Source organism: Chiloscyllium plagiosum, chromosome 28, assembly GCF_004010195.1.
Source record: "Chiloscyllium plagiosum isolate BGI_BamShark_2017 chromosome 28, ASM401019v2, whole genome shotgun sequence".
NCBI lineage: Eukaryota > Metazoa > Chordata > Chondrichthyes > Orectolobiformes > Hemiscylliidae > Chiloscyllium > Chiloscyllium plagiosum.
In genome coordinates, this window is record NC_057737.1 from 5,994,631 (window position 1) to 6,017,642 (window position 23,012).

Genomic DNA, 23,012 nt, shown 5'->3' on the forward strand with positions numbered 1-23,012 from the left:
TTCTGTATCCAAATGGCTAGTCTGCTCTGTATCCCACGAGATCTAATCTTGCTAACCCATCTCCCCTGGGAACCTGGTCAACATTGAGGTCCATACAGATTAGGTCTCATGATCTGCCCTCAATCTTGTTACTTCAAAGAAAGTCAAGCTTGAGACATTATTTCCCACAAAGCCATGCAGACTACCCCAATCAGTCCTTGTCTTTCTAAAGTGTAAATCTTGTCCCTCAGGATTCCCTCAACTTGCCCACCAACATCAGGCTCACCACTCTATAGTTTGCTGGCTTTTCCTCATGACCTTTCTAAGGTATGGCACCACATTAGCCAGCCTCCAGTCTTCTGGCACCTCACTTGTGACTATGATACAATTATTTCAGCAAAGGGCCCAGCAATCATGGGAAGTGGAGTTCGGGTACACCAGAATCAGGTCCTGGGGATTTATCCACCTTCCAGCATTTCAAGACATCCAGCACTTCCTCTAATATGGAGATTTTTTTTTTTTAAAAAAGGTCACCATCCATTCTATATCTTTATCTTCCATGTCCTGCTCCATGGTAAACAGATGCAAAAAGGTCACCTTGCTGATCTTTGAAGGGGCCCTATTCTCTCCCTAGTTACCCCTTTTGTCCTTCATTTATGGAATCCTTTGGATTCTGCTTAATCCTATTTGCCAAAACCCATTTCCCCTTTCTTCCTTCTTGATTTCCTGCTTAATTATACTCCTGTCTTTATACCAGGATTGGCTTGATTTCCATCTATACCCAACATAGGTTTTCTTCAAGAAAAAAAAAGAGGAAGCCTCAATTTCCTAGTCATCCAGTATTCCTATACCTACAGCCTCACCCTCCATCTTAACATCAAGATGGTCTCTGGACTTGTTCAGATTAGAATGTTTAAATTTTCCAGCCATTTCTTTACCTGCAAACATCTGCCACCTAACTTTTGAAAGCTTTGCCTCGTACTAACTAAATTGTTCTTGCAATTCAGATCAACTTTTAGATCCAGTCTATCCTTTTTTACTGTCTACTTTAAAAGACTCCCTCTAAAAGAGTTTGCACTTTCCCAGTGTCTGTGTGGATTTCCTCCCACATTCCAAATATGTGCAGGGCAGGTGAATTGGCCATGCTAAAAAAGTTGCCTATGCTAAAAAAAGTTGCCCATTAGTCAAAGGGAAATGAGTTTGGGTGGGTTACTCTTCAGGTCTGTGGACTTGGGCCGAAGGGCCTGTTTCCACACTGTGGGGAATCTAGTCTTAAAGCAGATTTACTAAGTCAGTTGTAACTGATATCTGTTTCAGTAGCATAGCTAAGACATGAATAAGATGGTTCATGACAGCAATACTGCCCTTAAGGCAGAAGACCTGGATTTAAAACCCCACCTAGTCCAAAAGTGGAACATCTGACCAGGTGATTAAGTATCAACAGTTAAGATGGAGCTTCTCAATAAGGGCTAGGTGTAACTGGAGATAAAGAGTTAATTTGCTCTGCTGTCTTGCAGGAAATTGGAAGTTTGAGGCTAGGGTGGGATGTCTGTTCCACAGATGGGAATGTAAAATCCTTGCATTCTATCTCCAGGCACAGCCATTTCTACTTATTCAAATGCCAGTTTACACTCATCTATTTACTTTATCCTCTTCAGAAATCAACATCAGTTGGAATTGACTACTTGCTGTAGTCAAAACTATTCACAACAGATTTGGCCATTAAGGGTGATTGACATATTTCTGGAAATGATCAGTCACTGCACTGTCTTGACTGGCATGTGACCAAGGGCTTGACTGGGGGGCTCTCGTGGGCACTACTGACTAAAGATGGTCTTGGAAAGGACTGTTCCTTTGTTCAGAGGAATCTGACAACACCGCAAGCCCTGCAAAGGATATTTTAAAGGTTCCTCCAGAATGTTTGTACCGTGTTTAATAAAATTTGGTTGTTCAGAAGTTGATGTGTTGCAGTTGCATAAAGTATTAAGGATCTCAGGAAAAACCTCAAACTAGAGGAAGTGATGGCATATCTGGTTAAATTACTTGCACTCAAAATGCAGGGTAAAAGAAGTGGGCAAGCAGTCAGATCAGAGAGAGAAAAAAATTCCTTCATAACATTGAGACCAAGAGACTCAAATGTAGATAGGCAAAGCCTTTAAAGGATATGAATTTCAATAACTTTATACAGGTGTCAAGTTGAGAAAAATTCCTCTAGTCAGAGAGAAGCTACTTGGAATGGGGATTCAGTCTCTTGCCTCCCCTATTTGGCAAATTTATAGTGATTGCTGCAAACAGACCATTCTACAACATTGATCAAGGCAAAAAAAGCTCAGTGGTTAATAATGCTTAAAGACAATGCTGCAAAGCTGTAGAATATACAATGAATAAAGTTAAACTGGCCTATGCAAGAGTACTTAACTATTGTACAGTACTCTTCAAGAGAAAGGCCTTGTTAGTCTAGATTAAAGTAGTTAGTTAAGCTGTCAAAACTTCATTGTCACCTTTAGATTCAGATTGCACTGAAATGAAGCACTTCTAGATGGAGCTGAAAAATGTTGCTGGAAAAGCACAGCAGGTCAGGTAGCATCCAAGGAGCAGGAGAATTGACGTTTTGGGCATGAGCCCTTCTTCAGGAATGAGCAAAGTGTGCCAAGCAGGCTAAGATAAAAAAGGTAGGAGGAGGAGCATCGGAAATGCAATAGGTGGAAGGAGGTCAAGGTGAGGGTGATAGGGCAGAGAGGTCAGGAAGTGGGTTTCCTCTGGGTGCTCCGGTTTCCTCCCACAGTCCAAAGATGTGCAGGTCAGGTGAACTGGCCATGCTAAATTGCCCGTGTTAGGTAAGGGGCAAGTGTAGGGGTATGGGTGGGTTGCACTTAGACAGGTCGGTGTGGACTTGTTGGGCCGAAGGGCCTGTTTCCACACTAATGTAATCTAAAAAAGATGAGGCGCTCTTCCTCCAGTTGTCGTGTTGCTATGGTCTGGCGATGGAGTCCAAGGACCTGCATGCCCGAGGGGGAGGGGGAGTTGAAGTGTTGAGCCATGGGGTGGTTGGTCCAGGTGTCCTGAAATGTCCCACAAGTAGGCGGCCTGTCTTCCCAATATAGAGGCCACATCGGGTGCAGCAAATGGTGTCTGTGGAGGTGCAGGTGAATTTGTCGCAGATATGGAAGGAATCCTTGGGGCCTTGAAGCGAAGTTGGGGAGGAGGGGGGGGGGGGGGGGGGAGAAGAGAAAAAAGGTGGTGTGGGCGCAAGTTTTGCATTTCTTACGGTTGCGGGGAAGGTGCCAGGAGTGGAGGGTGAGGATCTGACGAGGGAGTCACAGTGGTTTTTCAGAACACTGATAGGGGAGGAGAGGGAAATATATCCCTGGTGGTGGGGTCTGTTTGGAGGTGGCGGAAATGACGACAGATGATATGATGTATATGGAGGTTTGGTGGGGTGGTAGGTGAGGACCAGTGGGGTTCTGTCTTGTTGGTGATTGGAGGGGCAGGGCTCAAGGGTGGAGGAGATGCAGTGGAGAGCAATCGATCACGTCTGGGGGGAAATTGCAGTCTTTGAAGGAGGCCATCTGGGTTGTTCGGTATTGGAACTGGTCCTCCTGGGAGGAGATGTGGCAGAGACTAAGGAATTGGGAACAGGGGGCAGGGTGGGAGGGGGGTGTAGAGTAGGTAGCTGTGGGATTCAGTTGGTTTATAGCAAGTGTCTGTGCTGATTTGGCCACCCGAGATAGAAGTGGAGAGAGGACTCAGTCATTCCAGGTAAATTGGAGGTTGGGGTGGAAGGTGTTGATAAAGTGGATGAACTGTTCAACCACCTCATGGGAGCAAAAACTGCAAAACTTGCACACACACCTCTCCTCCTTCCCTCCAAGGGATCCTTCCATATCTGCCACAAATTCACCTGCACCTCCTCACATTTACTGCATCCGCTACACCCGATGTGGCCTCCTCTAGATTGGGGAGACAGGCCACCTACGCGGAATGTTTGAGAACATCTCGGACACCCGGACCAACCAACCACCCAGGTGGCTCAACACTTCAACTCCCCCTCCACCAAGGACATGCAGGTCCTTGGACTCCTCCATCGCCAGACCATAGCAACACAACAGCTGGACGAAGAGCAGCTCATCTTCTGCCTAGGAACCTTCTAACCACAAGGGATGAACTCATTTCTCTAGTTCTCATTTCTCTCCCCCCCCCCCCCCCCCCAAACCTGGTCTCAGTCCCAACCCTCGAACTCAGCACCACCTTCCTAACCTGCAATCTTCTTGACCTCTCCACCCCCACCCCAGCCTATAACCCTCACCTTAACCACCTTCCACCTATTGAATTTCCAATACCCTCCACTGTCCCTCCTCCCTACCTTTTATCTTCACCTGCTGGGCACACTTCCTTCATTCCCGAGGGGCACATGCCCAAAACATCAGTTCTCCTGCTCCTTGGATGCTGCCTGACCTGCTACACTTTTCCAGCAACAAATTTTCAGCTGAGCTCCAGCATCTGTAGTCCTCACTTTCTCCTAATTCTAGATTGAGCACTACTCATTGCTTTTTGATCAAGATGGTCAATTTGATGACTGACCCAATGATAACCTGGAGTGCAGTAGAGTCCTGCTGGCATACATGGGCATTTATTCTCCAATTAGAAAGACCATGGCTTGCAATGCTTTTGCAAAAATTGGATAGATTTCCCAAATCCCTACACTTCAAAAAATCTTTAATCAACTAAAGTCCTTCTCAGTTATGGACTGTATAGAATTTTCCCTTAGTCTTCAAGCCAAATACACCAAGACCATTAAGGGGCTACTTTAAAACAAAACCATACCCAAAGGCAGATATATAGTCAGTATATTCATGAAAAGTTAGCTACAGTGATTCATGACTGAGGGATTCAGGCACTTAAAACCTTAAAGGGAAAGGCCCTTGGCAGATCTCTGCTAATGAGGTGATGGCTATGTATTTTACATGAACAAACAAGACTGTCCCATTTCACTTTAAAGTTAGAGCAATTAGATTTTAAAAAAAGGACTAATCTCCAATACAGTACACAATCAAGCTTAAGGAATAGAAACCATGGGTTTTCTGGTCAAGTGTGGAAACTTAAGAATACAAGTTCAGGACAGCCAAAAGTGCCAAACCCAAGAGGTGTTTTTTTTTTTTTACAATGATGCATCTTTCCTTTGAGAAAAGAGTTCTGCACAGAGTTTACCATTTTCCTGAAGATTACTATCAGCAAAAAAAGTGTACACTTCACTCAATTCCAGGAAGGATGCAAAACTGCTGTTTAAAGCATCAAAACTGCAACAGGAAGTAAATCACTGGTATTTGATGCAGACTTTAATCTAACGCATTAGGAAACCAACAAGGTTTTAAGGTGCTTTCAACTCCTTCACTATGCACCTAAACACTTTGCAAGGCCAGAAGCCCATCAATGGCATGCTGACAGGAACTGAAGCAACAAATGGCTGAAGTCTCATAGCCCTGGTAAGTACAAGCCAAATAGTTTAGGATATGAACAGCAGGCCAAATGCAAGTTACGCATATTAAACTGGTCTGGCAGCACCCAACAGGTATGGCATTAATAATTTTGATAATTAATGTCAGATGCTACAGACTGGTTGTTTCAATATTTCTTGAATTTGATTGTTGAATCCAGTTGAAGATTTTGGCATCCATTTAAAAAGTTTATTGATGAATCTTTAAACATTTCTGCAGAGTATAGGCAAAATTGAAGCTACTCTTCCAAATCCAACTCCCTCAAATTCACATTTCTAGCTAGCCTGACTCCACCTATCAACTGGTGAGTGAAAACTCACTAGTGCTTTTTACTTGCATACATGCCTAGTCCTAACTCAATTCTCAGACTGACAGGGCGAAAGACTGAAGGAATTTATTCAGTGTGGACATCCTTGGCAGGCCCTTCATTTAAAGCCCAACCTTTGAGAAATGGATGAGAAATGTCACTAGCCTCACTCCTTGTGACAAGGAGAAGGTTTCAAGTCAAGATATTGACTGACCTGGACAGTCATTTGCAGGTGGAGGCATTGCTGTGCATTAGCTGCTCATTTCTTCTAGATGGTAGGAATCATGATCTGACTAGTACTGTCCATGGAGTTAGTCTGCAGTAGTATGTTGTGCATCAGGAAGGGTATGTTTACAGATGTGCTGCCAATTATATTAGCCCAGATGTAAAGAGTAAAAAGTGATTCTACATTCAAGTGAGTTGACAAGGAGTTACTCCGTTCCTAGTCTAAGGATGTGGTTTCTGATCATAGTAACCTCCAGGATTTTGATTGTAGGGGCCTCAATAGCACTGAGGTCAAGGGTAGAGATTAAATATTTTGATGTGAATTTGCTAATTAGAAAGGTGGCAGCACTGCAGCTGTGCTTAGTTACCTCAATTTTGAGGTTCACTGCCTCTCCATTTTTGGACCATTCACCCAAATAGTTTGATGTTTCAATACAAAAAAGGTAACCACCTTCTGAAATTTGCTGTTGCTTCACGGTCAAACAAATTCTGGCATTTCCTCCTTAGCACTGCACTTGAACTGCTGTAGGTAGATGAAAGCAAATCAGGGGCAACTAGAGACATGCAAGTAGTGTCGCCAGCCAGTACAGGATAAGGTAGCTCAGTTGTTAGCACAGCTACCCTAGCACAATAAACCTGGTCCATTCAAGCCTCAGGCAAGTGGAGTTTGACATTTCCTGTCTGCAAGGGTTTCCTTCAGGTGCTCTAGTTCCTTCCTACAGTCCAAAAGGGTGCACAGATTAGGTGGACTGGCCATGATAAGTTACCCATTGTGTCCACAGATATGTAGGTTAGACTGGTTAGCCATGGGAAGTGCAGGGTTGCAGGATGGGACAGGTCAGAGTGAGATACTCTTTGGAGGATCAGAGTGGGCTGATGGCCTGCTTCCACATTGTAGGGATTCTATGATTCAGTGATGTTCAGTGACAAAAAGATTGTTATCTCAACCTGTTGAGGGCATTTTAAAGCAGAACCTACAGACAGAAGGTACAGTCAACATGGTTTATTTTCATAATTACCACTAGAGTAAAACACCATAGACTGCAGTGATCAGGCTGGACAACTAGTGGAGAGAAACACCAATTTTTATACTGAAATGTTCTGCTTAAAAAGCTTTTTACACTACAAAAAGACTGCACTAATATCTTGGTGTGGACTGTCAAGCATTTTCACACATCCAATTGTGGAATGTTAGACCTACTGCTACAAAAGAAACATGCTCAACTATACAATTGAGGTGAAGGGAAATTTGAAAGGAGAATGCAGGCAGCTGAACTTATCCTATCTGCATTAGATTAAGCCTAGTTCCTCAGTTCAAGGAAAAAAGGAACTTGTTTAGATCAATTGAACCCCCAATGTGATTTTAAAAATCCATTAGCTGCCAAGAGAACTGCCACAACTTCAGATAAATGGTTAGCACTTTATATTGGCACTGAGCTGTCAGTAAATACTACAGCCAGTAAGGAGCCAAAATAAAGCACAGCTGGAAACAATGCTGCAATTGTATTTGCAGTCAGTAAAAAACTAACTTCTGTGCCAGACACCTACCGGAAGTAGATGGGTTTGACAAGCCAGCTTTCTGGTTTCAGATCAGATCTCTATTCAATGAGAACACTTCAACTGAGATATTCAGAAGTTGCAAATAGGACTGCTACATTAACCAATGGTTTCAATACTCATTAATTCCCAAGACGATTTTTAATTTCAAGCCACTACATTTGATAAGTTACATATGACTTGAGCTTTCGCTTGTTCCTTGCAAGCTAGAAAGTGTATGCCTACAACTGTTCAAGCTGGTAGGACTGGATTGTTTGCAATGCCATTTGCCCTGGAGATGACCTTCTGATAAGCTATTTGTCTACACAAAAATTAACCCATTTCTAGCTCTAAAATATCACTTTAGCCTGCCTTTATCAGCAAACTTAGTAAAGTTTTCCAAAGCGCTTAGCTCGCCTCACATACTCAAGTACATAAAGCCAGTCAGTCAAAAATTCTGTAGCTTACATCCTTGCTCACAAGGTCTACACACAACTACATTCATCTAACTGGGACTAAAGTTCTAGTTACAGCCCCCCTCCCCCAAAGCTCCCTAGGCAAAGATTGAATGAACTGATTCCCACCCCCACAGAAATCCAACACTTGGGAACAATGTCCATGTAATGTTCAGCCCAAAAGGCTGAACTCAAACACAAACCAGCTCCGAAAGGTTATTGGTACTGACATGATTTAGAAGCCAAGTTCTCATGTGGAAGCAGCCTTGGAAGATTTCAGTTGGAAAGGCATCATTTAAGTTGCAAATTGTCACAGGACTAGATATACACTACATCAATTCAAATTATCCATTGACAATTGCAAAGTTTGCCTGTAATTATACTTGTATCTCCAAGTGTGTATAAGTATTGAATCTTTTGCATTGTTACCTTGTCAGGTGTCATCTAGCATCTGGTTAAGCTTTAACCACCTGTTAAGATGTACAGGTGCCTAACAGGACATTGTTAGCAATCTGAGGAAAAGTAAACAGCAATCCATCTGGTCCTGCAATAGGAGGCTGGTTTTAACCTGATCAGGACTAAGATAGTCCTAGAATTCAAGTCTGCCAATACAGGAAGAGATTTAAACTAAATTTCTGACCTGGACCAAAGTAAAGGCAGAGAGTCAAGCAGGGAGCTGGAAAAACAGTAAGCCAGGCAGCATCAGGTGGGCATCAACATTTCCATTAGTTTAGGGGAACCAACCCTTTGATCCAACTACTTGTCAATTTTCCCCAAACTAGCCCCATCTGTCTGTATTTGACCCATATCCCTTTAAACCTCATCCTGTTTGTATAGGATAATGATGAAGTAGGTCTACACAGTTAGAACATACCTCTAGCAGTTCCTTCCACATAGCACCAGGGATCTGGTGTTGAGGGGCAGCAGTCCTAATCACAACCACCAGTTTACAGGAGGTTAAATGGCTAGAACCTACAGTTAAAAACTGCATAGATTTTGCATCCAAAGCAAATTCCCTCCATTAACACTTTCCAGCAATTCTTTGGACCTAGAAAGTTGCACAAGGCTGAAGATAGCAAACCAGAAAGCTGGAGTATTTGTGAAAATTAGTTTTCAGTTTAGTAAACTAAAATTAGAAGGATCATAAAGTGCAGATACTCCGGGGGGGGGGGGGGAGAAAAATCACTGATCTTCTGAAACACTCGGGAAAGACTTAACTGACCTATTGCTCACTCCATTTTTCAACAAGTTACAAGGGAGTTGACATGTTATTACAGTTGTCAGTCGTCAAGTTAAACTTTGAAACAAAACCCTACAGCTTAGAATGACAAGTTCAAGCATTTGGGTCCCTAGTTAGTCAAACCAATGGCTTTACAGTGGCACAGGAAAGTAATGATTTAGCATAGTCAGGGAAAGATAGGTTGACATGTCCTCATGTTTTAGACTAGTGCTTTGTACAGATTTAGAAATTTTGCCCACACCTATGTGTTTCTAAGATTAAGAAGCCATGTGACAAACACTTCAGCCCTACTTGAAGTGAAAGATCAACCCGATCATTGGTGTGGCAATGATAGCGATGGCAAACCTTGCCTTTTCACATTCCAAGCTCTTTACGTCACCAACCCAAGTAACACCCAGTTAGATTTGTTAATAACTCTACAAGTAACTCAGGGAAAAATGAAACCTTAGTGTTAAAGCTTCAGTTTTATGAAGGGTGCTACACAGGTTAATTTAGCAATTGAAGAATTTCATTCACTGGAGTCACTGCATCCACCAACACTAATTGTGAATAATGCTAAAAAAGTAATGTTGAGAAAAATTTCAAATTTGTTGCACCAATTAAAAATTAGTGTAGACTACTTCATTTAACAACCCAACACATCTATAAGTTTATCAAGCAGAATGACTTAAAATTGAAGGGCTGAACTGTCACACCTATTTTGTAATCACAGCTAGACATAAAAGTTTACAAAGCAAAGTTGCAACTAGTTTTGAGGTATAACTCATTTCCCAATGAAATACAAATATTGTAAACAAAAATCAATGCATTTGTTTATAGTACAAAATCATTTTTTAAAATGCAAGTTCATTGAAAAGCTATTCAAATTCTAAACAGGTGGTGATCTCAGACTAAAGGTGGACAATCATTGTTAGGGTGGAAAACTTCATATGGGTAGCAGTAGGAATGTTTACACTAGCGACTCCAACAGGAGGTAAAAACATTCAGGGCCTGAAATCTATTTTAGAAGCATAAAATGTGCATAGTATTCCTTGTGCCACCAGGAAGGTATAGCTTTAAACCAGGGCGGGGGTTAGAGGAAACAAGATATCGGTTGAAAGAAGTGTGCGAACACTAACATATTTCCTCATACGAGTGACATTGTGAAACGGTGCCACGGTGTAATCCCAAGGTTGACCTAGATAATAGTTCAAAGAGAGAGGAGTGTCCAAGAACACGGGGGAATACAGCGCAAAAGCAGCAAATCTGGGATTAAGTATAACCTAAAAACCAGACAGGAGGGAGGGAGGTGGGGTCGAAGATTAGAAACGGGAGTGCCCGGGAGGCTGTACGTGGGTGGAGGGGATGACATTTACCCAGGGCTCGGGCTGAAAGGCCTAGATTGCGGGAAGGAAAGGTGAAGATTTCAAACAGTTAAAGTAATCGATTAATGAATTAGCTAATTGATGAGTTTATTACCTGCAGGTGCTCCTGGAAGCGGATAGGCAGAATCTGAGCCATGTCGACAGACGACGCTGGCGCTCGCCGAGTCCAAGAGGAGGCAAAAAACAATTCTCCGGCGAGAGAAGAACGCAGCGACGAAAAAATAATGAGACCAAGGGAGAAATAGAGATGTGGGTAAAAATCTGAAAAATAAAATAGAAAAGTAAATGTGATACAACATCGAATGACATCAACTCAAGCGGAACCGCGGGTTCTGTCAGCAAGGGGAAGCCACTTCTTTAACCATCCAGACACTCACCTGAAGCAGATACTGCTCCTGTCGCCCTCCTCCTGCAGCCTCCCTTTTATAAACCGTCGACGGGGCCCGAGCCGCAGCGGGAGCCGCAATGGCGGAAAACCGGAAATGGCGGAGCACTACCTTCTCCCCACCCCCGCCCGGTGACCCGCCCCTCCACCCACTATCGGATCACTGGGGTGACGTCACACCCCCAAAGAAAACACGAACAATCCCCACCCTATCCCACCTCTTCGATTATTACAATCAAATAAAGATAAAGCTCGTCTTTCCGGTGCACCCTTCTTCCTGGTTTGACTGGAAAATTGGAATTGGGTTGGAGGGGTAGTGGGACTATTTTTGGTCGTCGGAGGTGTTTTGGGAGGGTCACATCATTGGCACATGACTAAACATCACTTCCGCCAGGGCTTCCGGGTCCCTTCACTTCTCTCTCTCAGCTGCTCATTCATTGCACAGGCAGGCCCTGCTGTACCTGCAGTGATGGAGGGAACGTAGCTGTGTCTTCTTTCTTAAAGGGGATGGGTAGTCAGTTTGTTTTTTTTTTGGAGATTTTCTTATTCTAGGAATAAAATTAGTGCATTCCCCAAAAAAACTGTATGTGTATGTGTGATATATAGGTTCATTACCAAATAAATCACATAGATTTTATCTTTCATCTTCCAGCCTTTAATTTTTGGAACAGAGAGCATTTCATAGAATGGTGAAGTCACTTAATGATTTGAAGTTGCCAGTGTTGGACTGGGGTGGACAAAGCTTAAAAAATCACACCTGATGTAGCTACCTGATGATGGGGGAGCACTCTGAAAGCTTGTACTTTCAAATAAACCTAATTAAAAATCACACAACACCAGGTTATAGTCCAACAGGTTTAACTGGAAACACACTAGTTTTTGGAGCCACGCTCCTTCATCAGGTGATTGACAATCACCTGATGAAGGAGTGTCGCTCCGAAAGCTAGTGTGCTTCCAATTAAACCTGTTGGACTATAACCTGGTGTTGTGTGATTTTTAACTTTGTACACCCCAGTCCAACACTGGCATAAATTTCCTTCAAATTCCCCCATCCAATTACCTATCACATCACTGAGGCAAGTGATTAAGGCTTGCACCAGAAGTACAGTGTCTTAGAGGGCCAAGATTTTAGTATGGAATGCTAGAGTTTAAGGTCTATACAAAAGTAACGCAGTGGGTGGAAATCAGAAAGCTATCCTAAGAAATCAGGCATCATGAGGGCTGCCCTCTCTCCCCTGATCTGTGCGTTGGATAGAACCGTTTTGCCAAGTCAATCAGGAAGAATGCAAAAACAAGAAGGTTGACCATCCAGGTAGTGGAGGCACAAAGGTCAAAGCTTTCTGTAGGTAGACAATGTCACCATCTTCTACTCAGATCCACTGACAGTGAGAAAGGGTGATTAACATCTGTGGCCAGTTTGAACCTGATTCAGGAGGCAACACAAATCAAGCAAAGAGCAAAGGCCATGTTTTTTGGGAACTGAGCCAACCAATCTTTGCTGGAATATGGTTCAGAGGGGCCAGGGTATGTGCTAAAACTGGAAAGAAGAAGTAGTCATTGTCAAACAAGATATGGTTACGTAGGATTGATGCTCCCTCTCCATTGCAGGGTAAGAACCCAATCATCAGGCACTGCACTCTCAGTGTTGCAGATCTGCCCTTTCCTCACTCCTGTGCCATAATGATCACCTGACATATTTTCCACTTTATCTGGAGGTTGAAGAAGGATCATGACCATAGAGACACACTGTATGAATCCCTAGATAGAAGGGGGCAAGACATATACAACATCATCCTCATCCTGATGGCCACCCTTCCAGGTGCCTGCATTCAGCTGTGTATTGACCGTTCATATGCAAACACAAATGTGTGCAGGTTCTACCTATCCCTTGATGTTATAAAGGATGGGTCTATCTACATTTTCGTAGAACACTGCAGCTCGATGGACTATGCCTGTTCCTAATGAAGGCCTTTTACCTGAAACGTCGATTTTCCTGTTCCTTGGATGCTGCCTGACCTGCTGTGCTTTTCCAGCACCACTCTAATTTTGACTCTAATATCCAGCATCTGCAGTACCCACATCCGCCTATCCCATATCACCTATCCCTCATAGATAGGTTTATACAAAACAAAAGTGCATCAGGAAGTAGTCTTCGCATAACAGCGTCTCAACCTTGTGGCAAAGGGAGATGGTGGATCCCATCAGAAGGATTCCCCCTATGCTGTATGTTGTCGTTGAGGTGTCTATGGTGGAGCAGCCACTATTGTTCACCTCCTTATGGAATGTGTCTTAGCAAATGAGGTCTGGAGAGAGTTTATCCCAAGCAGCTCCATCACTCAGGATTCTACTGTATGGGTTGTTCCCAGTGATCGTCACTGAAACAAATATCTATTGGGCCTAGAGGATGATCAACTCAGTGAAAGATGAAGAGTCACCTAAACTCAAAATATTAGCTTGCTCTCTCTCCATGGATGATGTCTGACCTGCTGTGATCTCCAACATTTGTTGTTTTCAGTACGGATTCCAACATTTACTCCGGCGCATTGAAAGATGCTCTGCCTGAAACTTGCCAGTCTTCCAGCTCAAAAACTTGTCTTCAGCCAAGTGATGTAAACTGGTACACTCTAAGACCCATGACTGTGCTGAGCATTGTACTAAAGCTTAGGGCAGCCACTGCAGAAGAGCAGTAGAGAACAGTTTCTGTTTAAAGCTTTTCAACCATTGTACAATGAGGACTGAAAACTGTTGAACTCCTCAGGTTCAATATCCAACAAGGATTATACATTTTGAATATCAAGGGTTTTGACATTGTTTTGAGACACCTCAGCATGGAACATGGGTGTATGCAGAAAAGTTTGTTTTTATTACACTTTCTGTGATTTCCAATTTGAAATGTTTTGATCTTGGGCTGTAAACCTTACATGGAATATATTTGTAAATATTAAGACTGTTTCAATCACATTGAGTGGAACATGGTATATGCAGACATATTGAATTTTATTGCAGATTCTGTAATATCCAAGTTGAAAAGTTTTATCATGTAATTTTACAAATTTTATGAACAAATTATATTTTTGAAAAATAAATTACAGCTCGTTGTGTAGCCATTAATGGAGGGCATGGTGGCACTTGGTGAACACTGCTGCCTCACAACAGGGACCCAGGTTCGATTCAAGCCTTGGGTGATTGTCTCTGTGGAGTTTGTACACTTTTCCAATCCTGAATGAGTCTAAATTTTCTTCCGGTCTAAATTTTCTCCAGTCAGTTAGGAGGCTGAAGACATTGGCTTTGACACCAGCCACAAATTGTTTACTAGCCACTGATTCCACCCGCCTCACTCTCCACTATCTCAGTTTGAATCAGGCCACACAAAACTTGGTGTCCTATTTGATCCTGAATGCAGGACAGTAGAGGTAGGCAATAAATACTGCTCTTGACAGTGAAACCCACATCCCATGAAAATTGACCCCATATCATCTCTGTTATGAAGATTGTCTGCTCCCATCATCAGTCTTCTCCCCTGCTTCAGTCCCATCTGTTGCAGCTGTCATTTTTATTTGTATTTTTGGTATCACTTAACCAGCCTTTCATTACACCCTGAAAGAACTTGGCAGGGTAGAACGGCTGTAGAGTCAAGGAAATTGTACCTTTACTTGGTATAGTTACTGCTACTCTACGTTTCAAACGTATCCCCCTACATTGAGGTGATGAAATGCAGGCTGGGTGACTGCTTTGCAGAACAATTACATTCTCTCTGCAAAGACTGTATTATAGTCTAAGCTTTGCATCTTACAAATGTCCTTTACGCATGTTCATTATTAACATCCTAGATATGTGCTTCTCTTAATCCATCTGCACAATTTTGAATACTATAAAAATACAACAGTGTATAAGAGTGTAGGTGATGTATCCAATACCAATAACCTAACCTTTTTTATGTAAACCTATTGCATTGACCAGAGTGATTCTCCCACTTTGTATCTGACATTTGCCACTTCACCAGATGAATTTAAATTCCATGTTTCATGTGGCACCACTGCAATAGTCAACTTCCTTCCAATGAAAGCCCAACTAAAGATTTCTATAGAAAACCAGATTCTTTCTTCTGCAGAATCTGGTGCTTATCATCAACCGATTAATATATTAATCAATATTCAGCAGCATGTCTGGACTGGAGGCCTGTAAGCAGCAATGTGCTGCAAGGATCGGTGCAGGGTCCAACGCATTTTGTCATGTATATAAATTATTTGGATGAGAATATAGGAGGAATGATTAGTAAGTTTTCAGATGACACCAAAATTCGTGATGTGGTGGACAATGAAAAGGGTTATTTCAGAGTACAACAGGACCTTGATCAGAGAGGCCAACAGTCCAAAGAGTGGCAGATAATTTAGATAAATGGGAGGTGTTGTATTTTGTTAAGGCAAATCAGGGCAAGACTTATACATTTAATGGTGGGGTCCTGGGGAGACCTTGGGGTGCAGGTTCATAGTTCCTTGAAGGTGGAGTTATAGTAGACAGGTAGTGAAGAAGCCATTTGGTACAGTTGCCTTTATTGGTCAGTGCACTGAGTACAGGAGTTGCGATACCATGTTGCAGCTGTACAGGGTTAGGCCACTTTTGGAATACTGTGTTCAATTCTGATCTCCCTGCTATGAGAAAGATGTTGTAAAACTTGAAAGAGTGCAGTAAACATTCACAAGGATTGAAGGGTTTTTGCTATAGGGAGAAGCTGAATAGGGTGGAGTTTTCCCTGGAGTGATAAAGACTAAGGGGTGACCTTCTAAAGGTTTATAAGATCCTGAGGGGCATGGATAGTTTGAATAGCGTTTTCCCAGGGTAGGGGAGACCAAAGCTAGAGAGCATAGGTTTAAGGTGAGCGGGTAAAGATTTAAAAGGGACCTAAGGAATAGCTTTTTCACGCAGAGGGTGATGTGTGAATGGAATGAGCTGCCAGAGGAAATGGTGGAGACTGGTACAATTACAACTGTTAAAAATTATTTGGATGGGTACAGGATCTGTTATGGGGCCACTGTTGTTTGTCATTTTTATAAATGATCTGGATGTGGGCATAGAAAGATGGATTAGTACATTTGCCGATGACACAAAGGTAGGCAGAGTTGTGGATATTGCCAAAGGAGGTTGTGGGTTACAGAAGGACATAGATAATATGCAGAGCTGGGTTGAGAAGTGGCAAATGGAGTTTAATGCAGAAAAAAATGAGGTAGTTCACTTCGGAAGAAGTAACAGGAATGCAGAGTACTGGGCTATTGGTAAAATTCTTGGCAGTGTAGATGAACAGAGAGATCTCAGTGTCCAGGTACATAAATCTCTGAAAGTTGCCACTCAGGTTGATGGGGTTGTTAAGAAGGCGTATGGTGTGTTGGTAGGGGTATTGAGTTTCAGAGCCATGAGGTCATGCTTCAGCTGTACAAGACACTGGTAAGGCCACACCTGGAGTATTGCATACAGTTCTGGTCACCGCATGATTGGAACCATGTGGAAGCTTTGGAAAAGGTTCAGAGGAGATTTATTAGGGTATTGCCTGGTATGGAAGGAAGGTCTTACAAGGAAAGGCTGAGGGAATTGAGGCTAGTTTCATTGGAAAGAAGAAGGTTGGGAGGTGACTCAATCGAGATGTATAAGATAATCAGAAAGTTAGATAGGGTGGACAGTGAAAGCCTTTTTCCTCAGATGGTTAAGGCTAACATGAAGGGACATAGCTTTAAACTGAGGGACGATAGATTTAGGACAGATATCAGGGGTAGTTTCTTTACTCAGAGAGTAGTAAGGGCGTGGAACGGCCTGCCTGCAACAGTAGTAGACTCGACGACGTTAAGGGCATTTACATGGGCTTTGGCCATACATATGGATAATAATGGAACAGTGTAGGTTAGATGAGCTTCAGATTAATTTCACAGGTTGGTGCAACATCGAGGGCCGAAGGGCCTGTACCATGCTGTAACATTCTATGTTCTATGAATAGGAAGGTTTTAGAGGGATATGGGCTAAATGCTGCCAAATGGGACTAGATTAATTTCAGATATCTGGTTGCCGTGAATGAGTTGGATCTAAGTGTCTGGTTCCATGCCGTTCAACCCTATGTCTCTATGTCTTTGGTTATGCTCACTAAAATGATTAAAGTGATTAAATTGACTGTTGCTTTAAGGTTAACCCTGGTTCAATGGCCTGGCACTACATCAAATTGACTTAAACTCCCCTGTTTATCAGGCAAAGACTAAAGGTTATTATTACTACAATATTAGGATAAATCAATAGCAGTATAACATTACCAGATTTCAGATACTTACTTAGCAACAGCACAAAGTTTAAATTTCACTACAGAATTGAAAGCTTGAGAAGAGTTTAATGTAACACAGCATTTTGCAAATGATTAAAGAATGCACCTGTAAAAATTCCCATTGAAAAGCAAGTGCAGGAAAAACTGTATTTTCTATACATCCAAAGCCATCCATGTCTAAGTCCTTTTTAATCTTTACTTTTCTCTAATTCTTCCTGAGATGGCTGGCTCCTTTGTACAGTTTTATTTCCACAATGTCCTTGCAGTACCTTTCCAAACCTCCATGGGTAATCCTGGACAGTGAATATCAATACCTCACTCAACTAAAGCTGTCATCAGGGCAAGGCCCAAGTCTGTCCTCACTCAATACCTGTTGTGTCTGACCTTTAAGTGGGTGGAGTTATGCCTCCATTATACCTCAATAGGAAGGGAAATAATGCAATGTTTCATCATAAGATTAGAAGTGGGGATGTTCACCGATGATTGCATATTGTTCAGCACCATAGACTGTTTCAGTATCTGAGGTGTTGTCAATGTCCAAATGCAACAAGACCTGGACAATATCCAGGCTTGGGCTAAAAAGTGGCAAGTAACATTCACGCCACACAAATGCCAGGCAATGACCAAAAAGAGACAACCTAACCACTGCCGCTTGGCATTCAGTGGTGTTAGCATCACTGAATCCCATACTATCGATTTGCTGGGGGCCACCTTTGACCAGAAACTGAACAGGACTTGCCATATATATAGTGGCTAGAAGACCTGATCAGAGGCTAGGAATACTGCGGCAAGTAACTCATCTCCTGTCTCCCAAAGCTTGTCCATCATCAGCAAGGCACATGTCAGGAGTGTGATGGAATACTCCCATTTGCCTGGATGGGTGCAGCTCCAACAATACTCAAGAAGCTTGACATCATCTAAGACAAAGCACTCCACTTGATTGGCACCCCTTCCATAAATATTCAATCATTCCACCATTGACACTCAGCAGTGTGTATCATCTACAAGATGCACTGCAGAAATTCACCAAAGATCTTTAGACAGCACTTTCCAAACCCATGATCACTTCCATCTGGAAGCACAAGGGCAGCAAATGAGAGTCAAACAGATTGCAGAGTCTGGAGGCACATGCATGTCCAACCAGATCACACATAATAGGACAGATTGAATACCTCTCCACATAATACCCTACCACACACCTCCAACAATCACCAAGAATGAGCCAGATGGGTTTTTAAAATGATAATGATAACAGTCACTGTTACTGAAACCAGCTCTGAATTCCAATTGAATTTAAATTCCACCATCTGCCATGATTTGGATTCATGAACTGAACCCATGTCCCCAGAGCATTCATCTGATCTTGTGGATCACCTGCTGGTCAAGTGATATTCCATCAGACTCCACCCCCTGGCATAAACCATGACCAGAAAATAGTATTAGTTCAGAAATACTTCTCTACATCATGACTCTACACCTTCTACAAACTTCACCTGAGATGGCAGAAGCAAATAATGCAAAGGCGCCCCATGGAAGCTCTCTCTGATTAGCAGTGTGGTTTACTTAGGGAATTTATCTGGTAGTTAAACTAATCTACAAAATGCAACACTGCTAGATTTTAGCCCCAGGCTTATTACTTTCTTGGTTTCTCAGCACTCCGGTTCCCCTCCTCCAAAATTTCTGGAATACCTTCACTTACCAGCCCTACAGTACCTGTGATGATTCTTCATTATCAGACTATGCCAGCAGCCTGTATATTCTAGGGTCATCAGGGAACAGCGGGCATCACAAGATTTACATTAGTTGTTCTGCAGCCCCAGCTGAGAGCAGCTAAATTAGTACAGGCGAGAATCTATCTAGTCTATAACTCAGTGGGTGACACTTATAGCTGTTCAACACCTGACAGCTTGTTACTGCATCAATGATATTCACAGGGTGTCCTAAAGCACATCATGGCCAACTAAATGTTGTAGACGAACATGATAGCTAGTCTAATGCGTCCATGGTCCAGCTAATTTGATTTGACGGTATTTGCTGCAGAAGGAGGAAAGGTGAGCCAGAATCTCATGGCTAAGAGGCCACATACATCCCATTTCTTGGGACTATAAACTGAAATGGAAGGTGTACTGCTTTACAGTAATTGAAAACAAAGTTGGGTCACTTTGAAACCTGAAAGTCAAATATTGCATATTGTTGAGCTGTGTGATACAATGCTGCTCTTCGAAAACAGTTGGAGGGAGAACTTGAGACCAAATGGTACCTCGAAGCTTTCAAATTAAGGGAATTCTGCCGAGCAACAGCTCTCTGATTGGTTGAGCTGCAGAGCATTAAAAACCAGCTATTAAGTGTCACAAGCAGCAGAGAGTGGAAAACATCCAGAACCTGCAGACTGAAAGCAAACAACTCTCTCTCTCCCTCTCTCTCCATGGGATAAAGAAGATGGAAAAGCCAAAAACTCATTAAAGAAAGAATTCATACAAGAGGAAAAAAAACTAAGATTACATGGACCAACCATTGAATCAAAGGATGACGTTACTGGACTGTCAATATCAGATCGTCATTGCAAAAATCTAAAGAACTGTGAAAGAGAAATAAGTCTACACCTTGTGGGCCAGACCTTTGATCTTCAGAATTTTGCTAATCCTGTTTATATTCCTTTTCCACTCACAGTAAATGTGATAAACCATTTGGTCTTTTGTCCGTCTTAACTATTATTAAATATGTGCCTGACAGTTTTGAAGGGGCGTAATTTAAATTGTATAATTTAGAAATTTTTTTTTATTATGTTGTCAGTAAATAGTTTTTTTATTCCATTACAGGAGAAACCTGAAATGAATAGTTTCTGTCTTGATTAGCAGCCAAGCAGGCAAATTGGTTAGTTTGATGTTTTATTTAGGATTTTATATATTTAAACATTTTGGAACCATGAGCCATGATAATCGGTGCATTTTTCCAGTCAAATCATTACACTTGATCTTCCTTAAATAGCTCAATGCACCTTTATCGCTCACCTAGACCAGCAGACAGAGCTAGGTTTAGTGTCTCATTTGAAGGATGCCCTTTCCAATGCTCTCAGAACTTGTTTGCAACAAAACAGCATTAGTATCAGCATTCGGTAATCCCCAAACAATTTAGATTTTTTCCAGTATGGATCTGCACCAGAGCATTGGACTCTATCAGTATTTTTTATTCGCTCACAGGACATGGACATCTCTGGCTAGGCCAGCAATTATTGCTCACCCCTAATTAATTAAGAGTCAACCACATATGGATCTGAAGTCAAATGTAGGCCAGACAGGAAAGGTCGATAGATTTCTTTCCCTAAAGGACATTAGTGAACCAGATGGGCTTTTTCAGCAATTGACAATGATGTCATGGTCATCATTAAATCCTTAATTCCAGATTCTATACTGTATTCAAAATCCACCAACTGCCATGGTAGAACCCAGGTCCAAAGAATTTCTGGAATAATACCACTAGGCATTAGCCCTCTACATTTGTACATGTTCTGATGTAAGTCTCATTTTTATTCCAAGACTTTTCAGAGTGCAGGGAAAGTCCTATTGTGTTATCACTCACTGTATTAATGTTTCCATTGGTAAACTGCCCAAGCAGAAAATGCTTCTGAAATGATAAGTTGCAATATGTCATTCAATATCAGATTTACAAATTATTTATTTGGTCCCCAGTCAAACCACATAAGGAAACCTTCCATCAAGGGAGTTGGCAACAAACCTGCTCCTCTGAATCCATCCATCCACAACAACCTTATCTGCCAAATTTCTTCCAGCACCCAGGAGATTAGCAGTTTGGCTCTGATGGGTTGTCTGAGAATATCACAAACATGCATCAGCTGCCAACCAGTCCATTGGCTGCTGATGCACCAATTCCCTGCAGCAGTTCATCCTCACAAACTGAGAAAACATCTGCCCCCATTATTTTGGTGGGCAAATGTTCCCATACCTGGCAAGGTAAGGGTAAACCAACCCAGTGTTCCCACTTATGATTGCTGCCAGTGACCATTCCCCCTTGGACACATTTCCCAAATGATACTGATATCAAAAACACGTATTTATGTCACATCCGAAATATTGTTATGCATTCCAAAGCTGCTGCACATGATTGTTAATAGCATCTTCTCTCAAGGGTGGGGGGAGTCCAGAACTAGAAGGCATAGGTTTAAGGTGAGCGTGGAAAGATTTAAAAGAAACTTAGGGGCAATCTTTTTCATGCAAAGGGTAGTGCATGTATGGAATGAGCTTCCAGAGGGAGTGGTAGAGGCTGGTACGATTACAACATTTGAAAGGTCAGAAGTAACACGGTACCAGGTTATAGTTGATCAGGTTTATTTGAAATCACAAGCTTTCGAAGCACTGCTCCTTCGTCAGGTGAAGTGAAGAAAAGTACACAGGCACAGAATTTATTGACAGAGAGATCAAAAGATCATACAAATGGTGCTAGTGGAGAGTCAGCAGGCTGAATAACAAGTCTCTGCAGGTGATTGAAAATGTCAGATAATGTGAGTAAAGTTTAAAAGGCAGCTGGATGAATTTATGAAAAGGAAGCTTTAGAGGGTTTGCAGGGCTAAAAGCTGGCAAATGGGACTTGATTAATTTAGGATACCTGATCAATATGGCCATGAATTGGACCAAAGGGTCTGTTTCCAGAGAAGAGATATTACTTAAAAAGGGACTCAAAATGTTGACTCTGCTTTGTCTCCATAGATGCGGTCAGGCCTGTTGAGTTTCTTCAGCTATTTCAGTTTTTGTTTTGAGATTTGAGGACAACTGACCAAAATTTGGTCAGAAGTAGATTTTGTGCATCATCTTAAAGATGGAAAGTCAGAGACAGAAAGGTGGAGAGGTTTTGTGAGAGAAATCCAGATTTTAGAGTACAGGCAACTAAGGGCATGTAATTAAAATTCAGGATATTCAAAAGGTAGAATTAGATACCCCAAGAGGGTTATGATTTGAAGGAGATTACAGAGATGAAGAGAAGAAAGACCACCAAGGGGTTTGTAAATAGGGATGAGAATATTAAAATTGAGGTATGACTTGACGTGCAACCAACATTGCAAACTGTGCATTAAGGATAAAAAAATTAATAAAATTTGGTGCAAAATAGGACATAGACTGCAGGATTTTGGATGACTTCAAGTTTACAGAGAGTAAAATGTAAATGGCTGGCTAGGACTGCATTGCACTTGGACAGCTTGCCATGACTCACCATTTGGACTGCTCCCAATCCTGGTCTCCAAACAATTATATCCCAGCATGGCCAAGAAAAGAAGCATTTTATGAAACTAAAATACTGCAGATGTTGAAAATTCAACATAAGACGAGGTCTTGGAAATCAAAACTTGTAGGAGTTAACATTTCACGTTTACTCTCTGCAGATGCAGCCTAACCTGTTTCCAGCAGTTTCTGCTTTTTTTTTCCACTAAATTTACACTCAATCATAGCTCCATTGACAGCCAGCTTGACTCTTGTGTAAGGAAGGTCTGGCATCAAGTTCCACTAGAGAACTTGAGCGCATTAAGTCAAAGCTGAAACTCCCAGTTTGGTACTGAGGGCATACAGCACTGTCGTAGCTGCTGTCCCTTAGATGAGACATTAAACTGAGGCTCTATCTGTCTTTGGGTTTGTGTAAAAAATCTAATGACACTATTCCAAATAACAGAAAGGGACATGTCCCTGGCGTCTTGGCTAATCATGGTTCAATCAAC

General features: G+C 42.1%; 1 protein-coding gene across 4 annotated transcripts in view; it reads right to left on the minus strand.

Moving 5' to 3' along the window:
- Positions 1–11,118, minus strand: part of LOC122563905 (clathrin heavy chain 1) — a 62,417-nt gene extending 51,299 nt beyond the window's left edge. For all 4 annotated transcript variants that reach the window (XM_043718136.1, XM_043718134.1, XM_043718135.1 and 1 more), the window contains exons 1-2: positions 10,979–11,118; positions 10,696–10,862 (exon numbers count right to left, since the gene is read on the minus strand). In XM_043718136.1, the coding sequence (XP_043574071.1) occupies positions 10,696–10,737 (42 nt within the window). In that variant the 5' untranslated portion in view covers positions 10,738–10,862; positions 10,979–11,118. The remainder of the gene's footprint in view (positions 1–10,695; positions 10,863–10,978) is intronic.
- Positions 11,119–23,012: the final 11,894 nt, after the last annotated feature.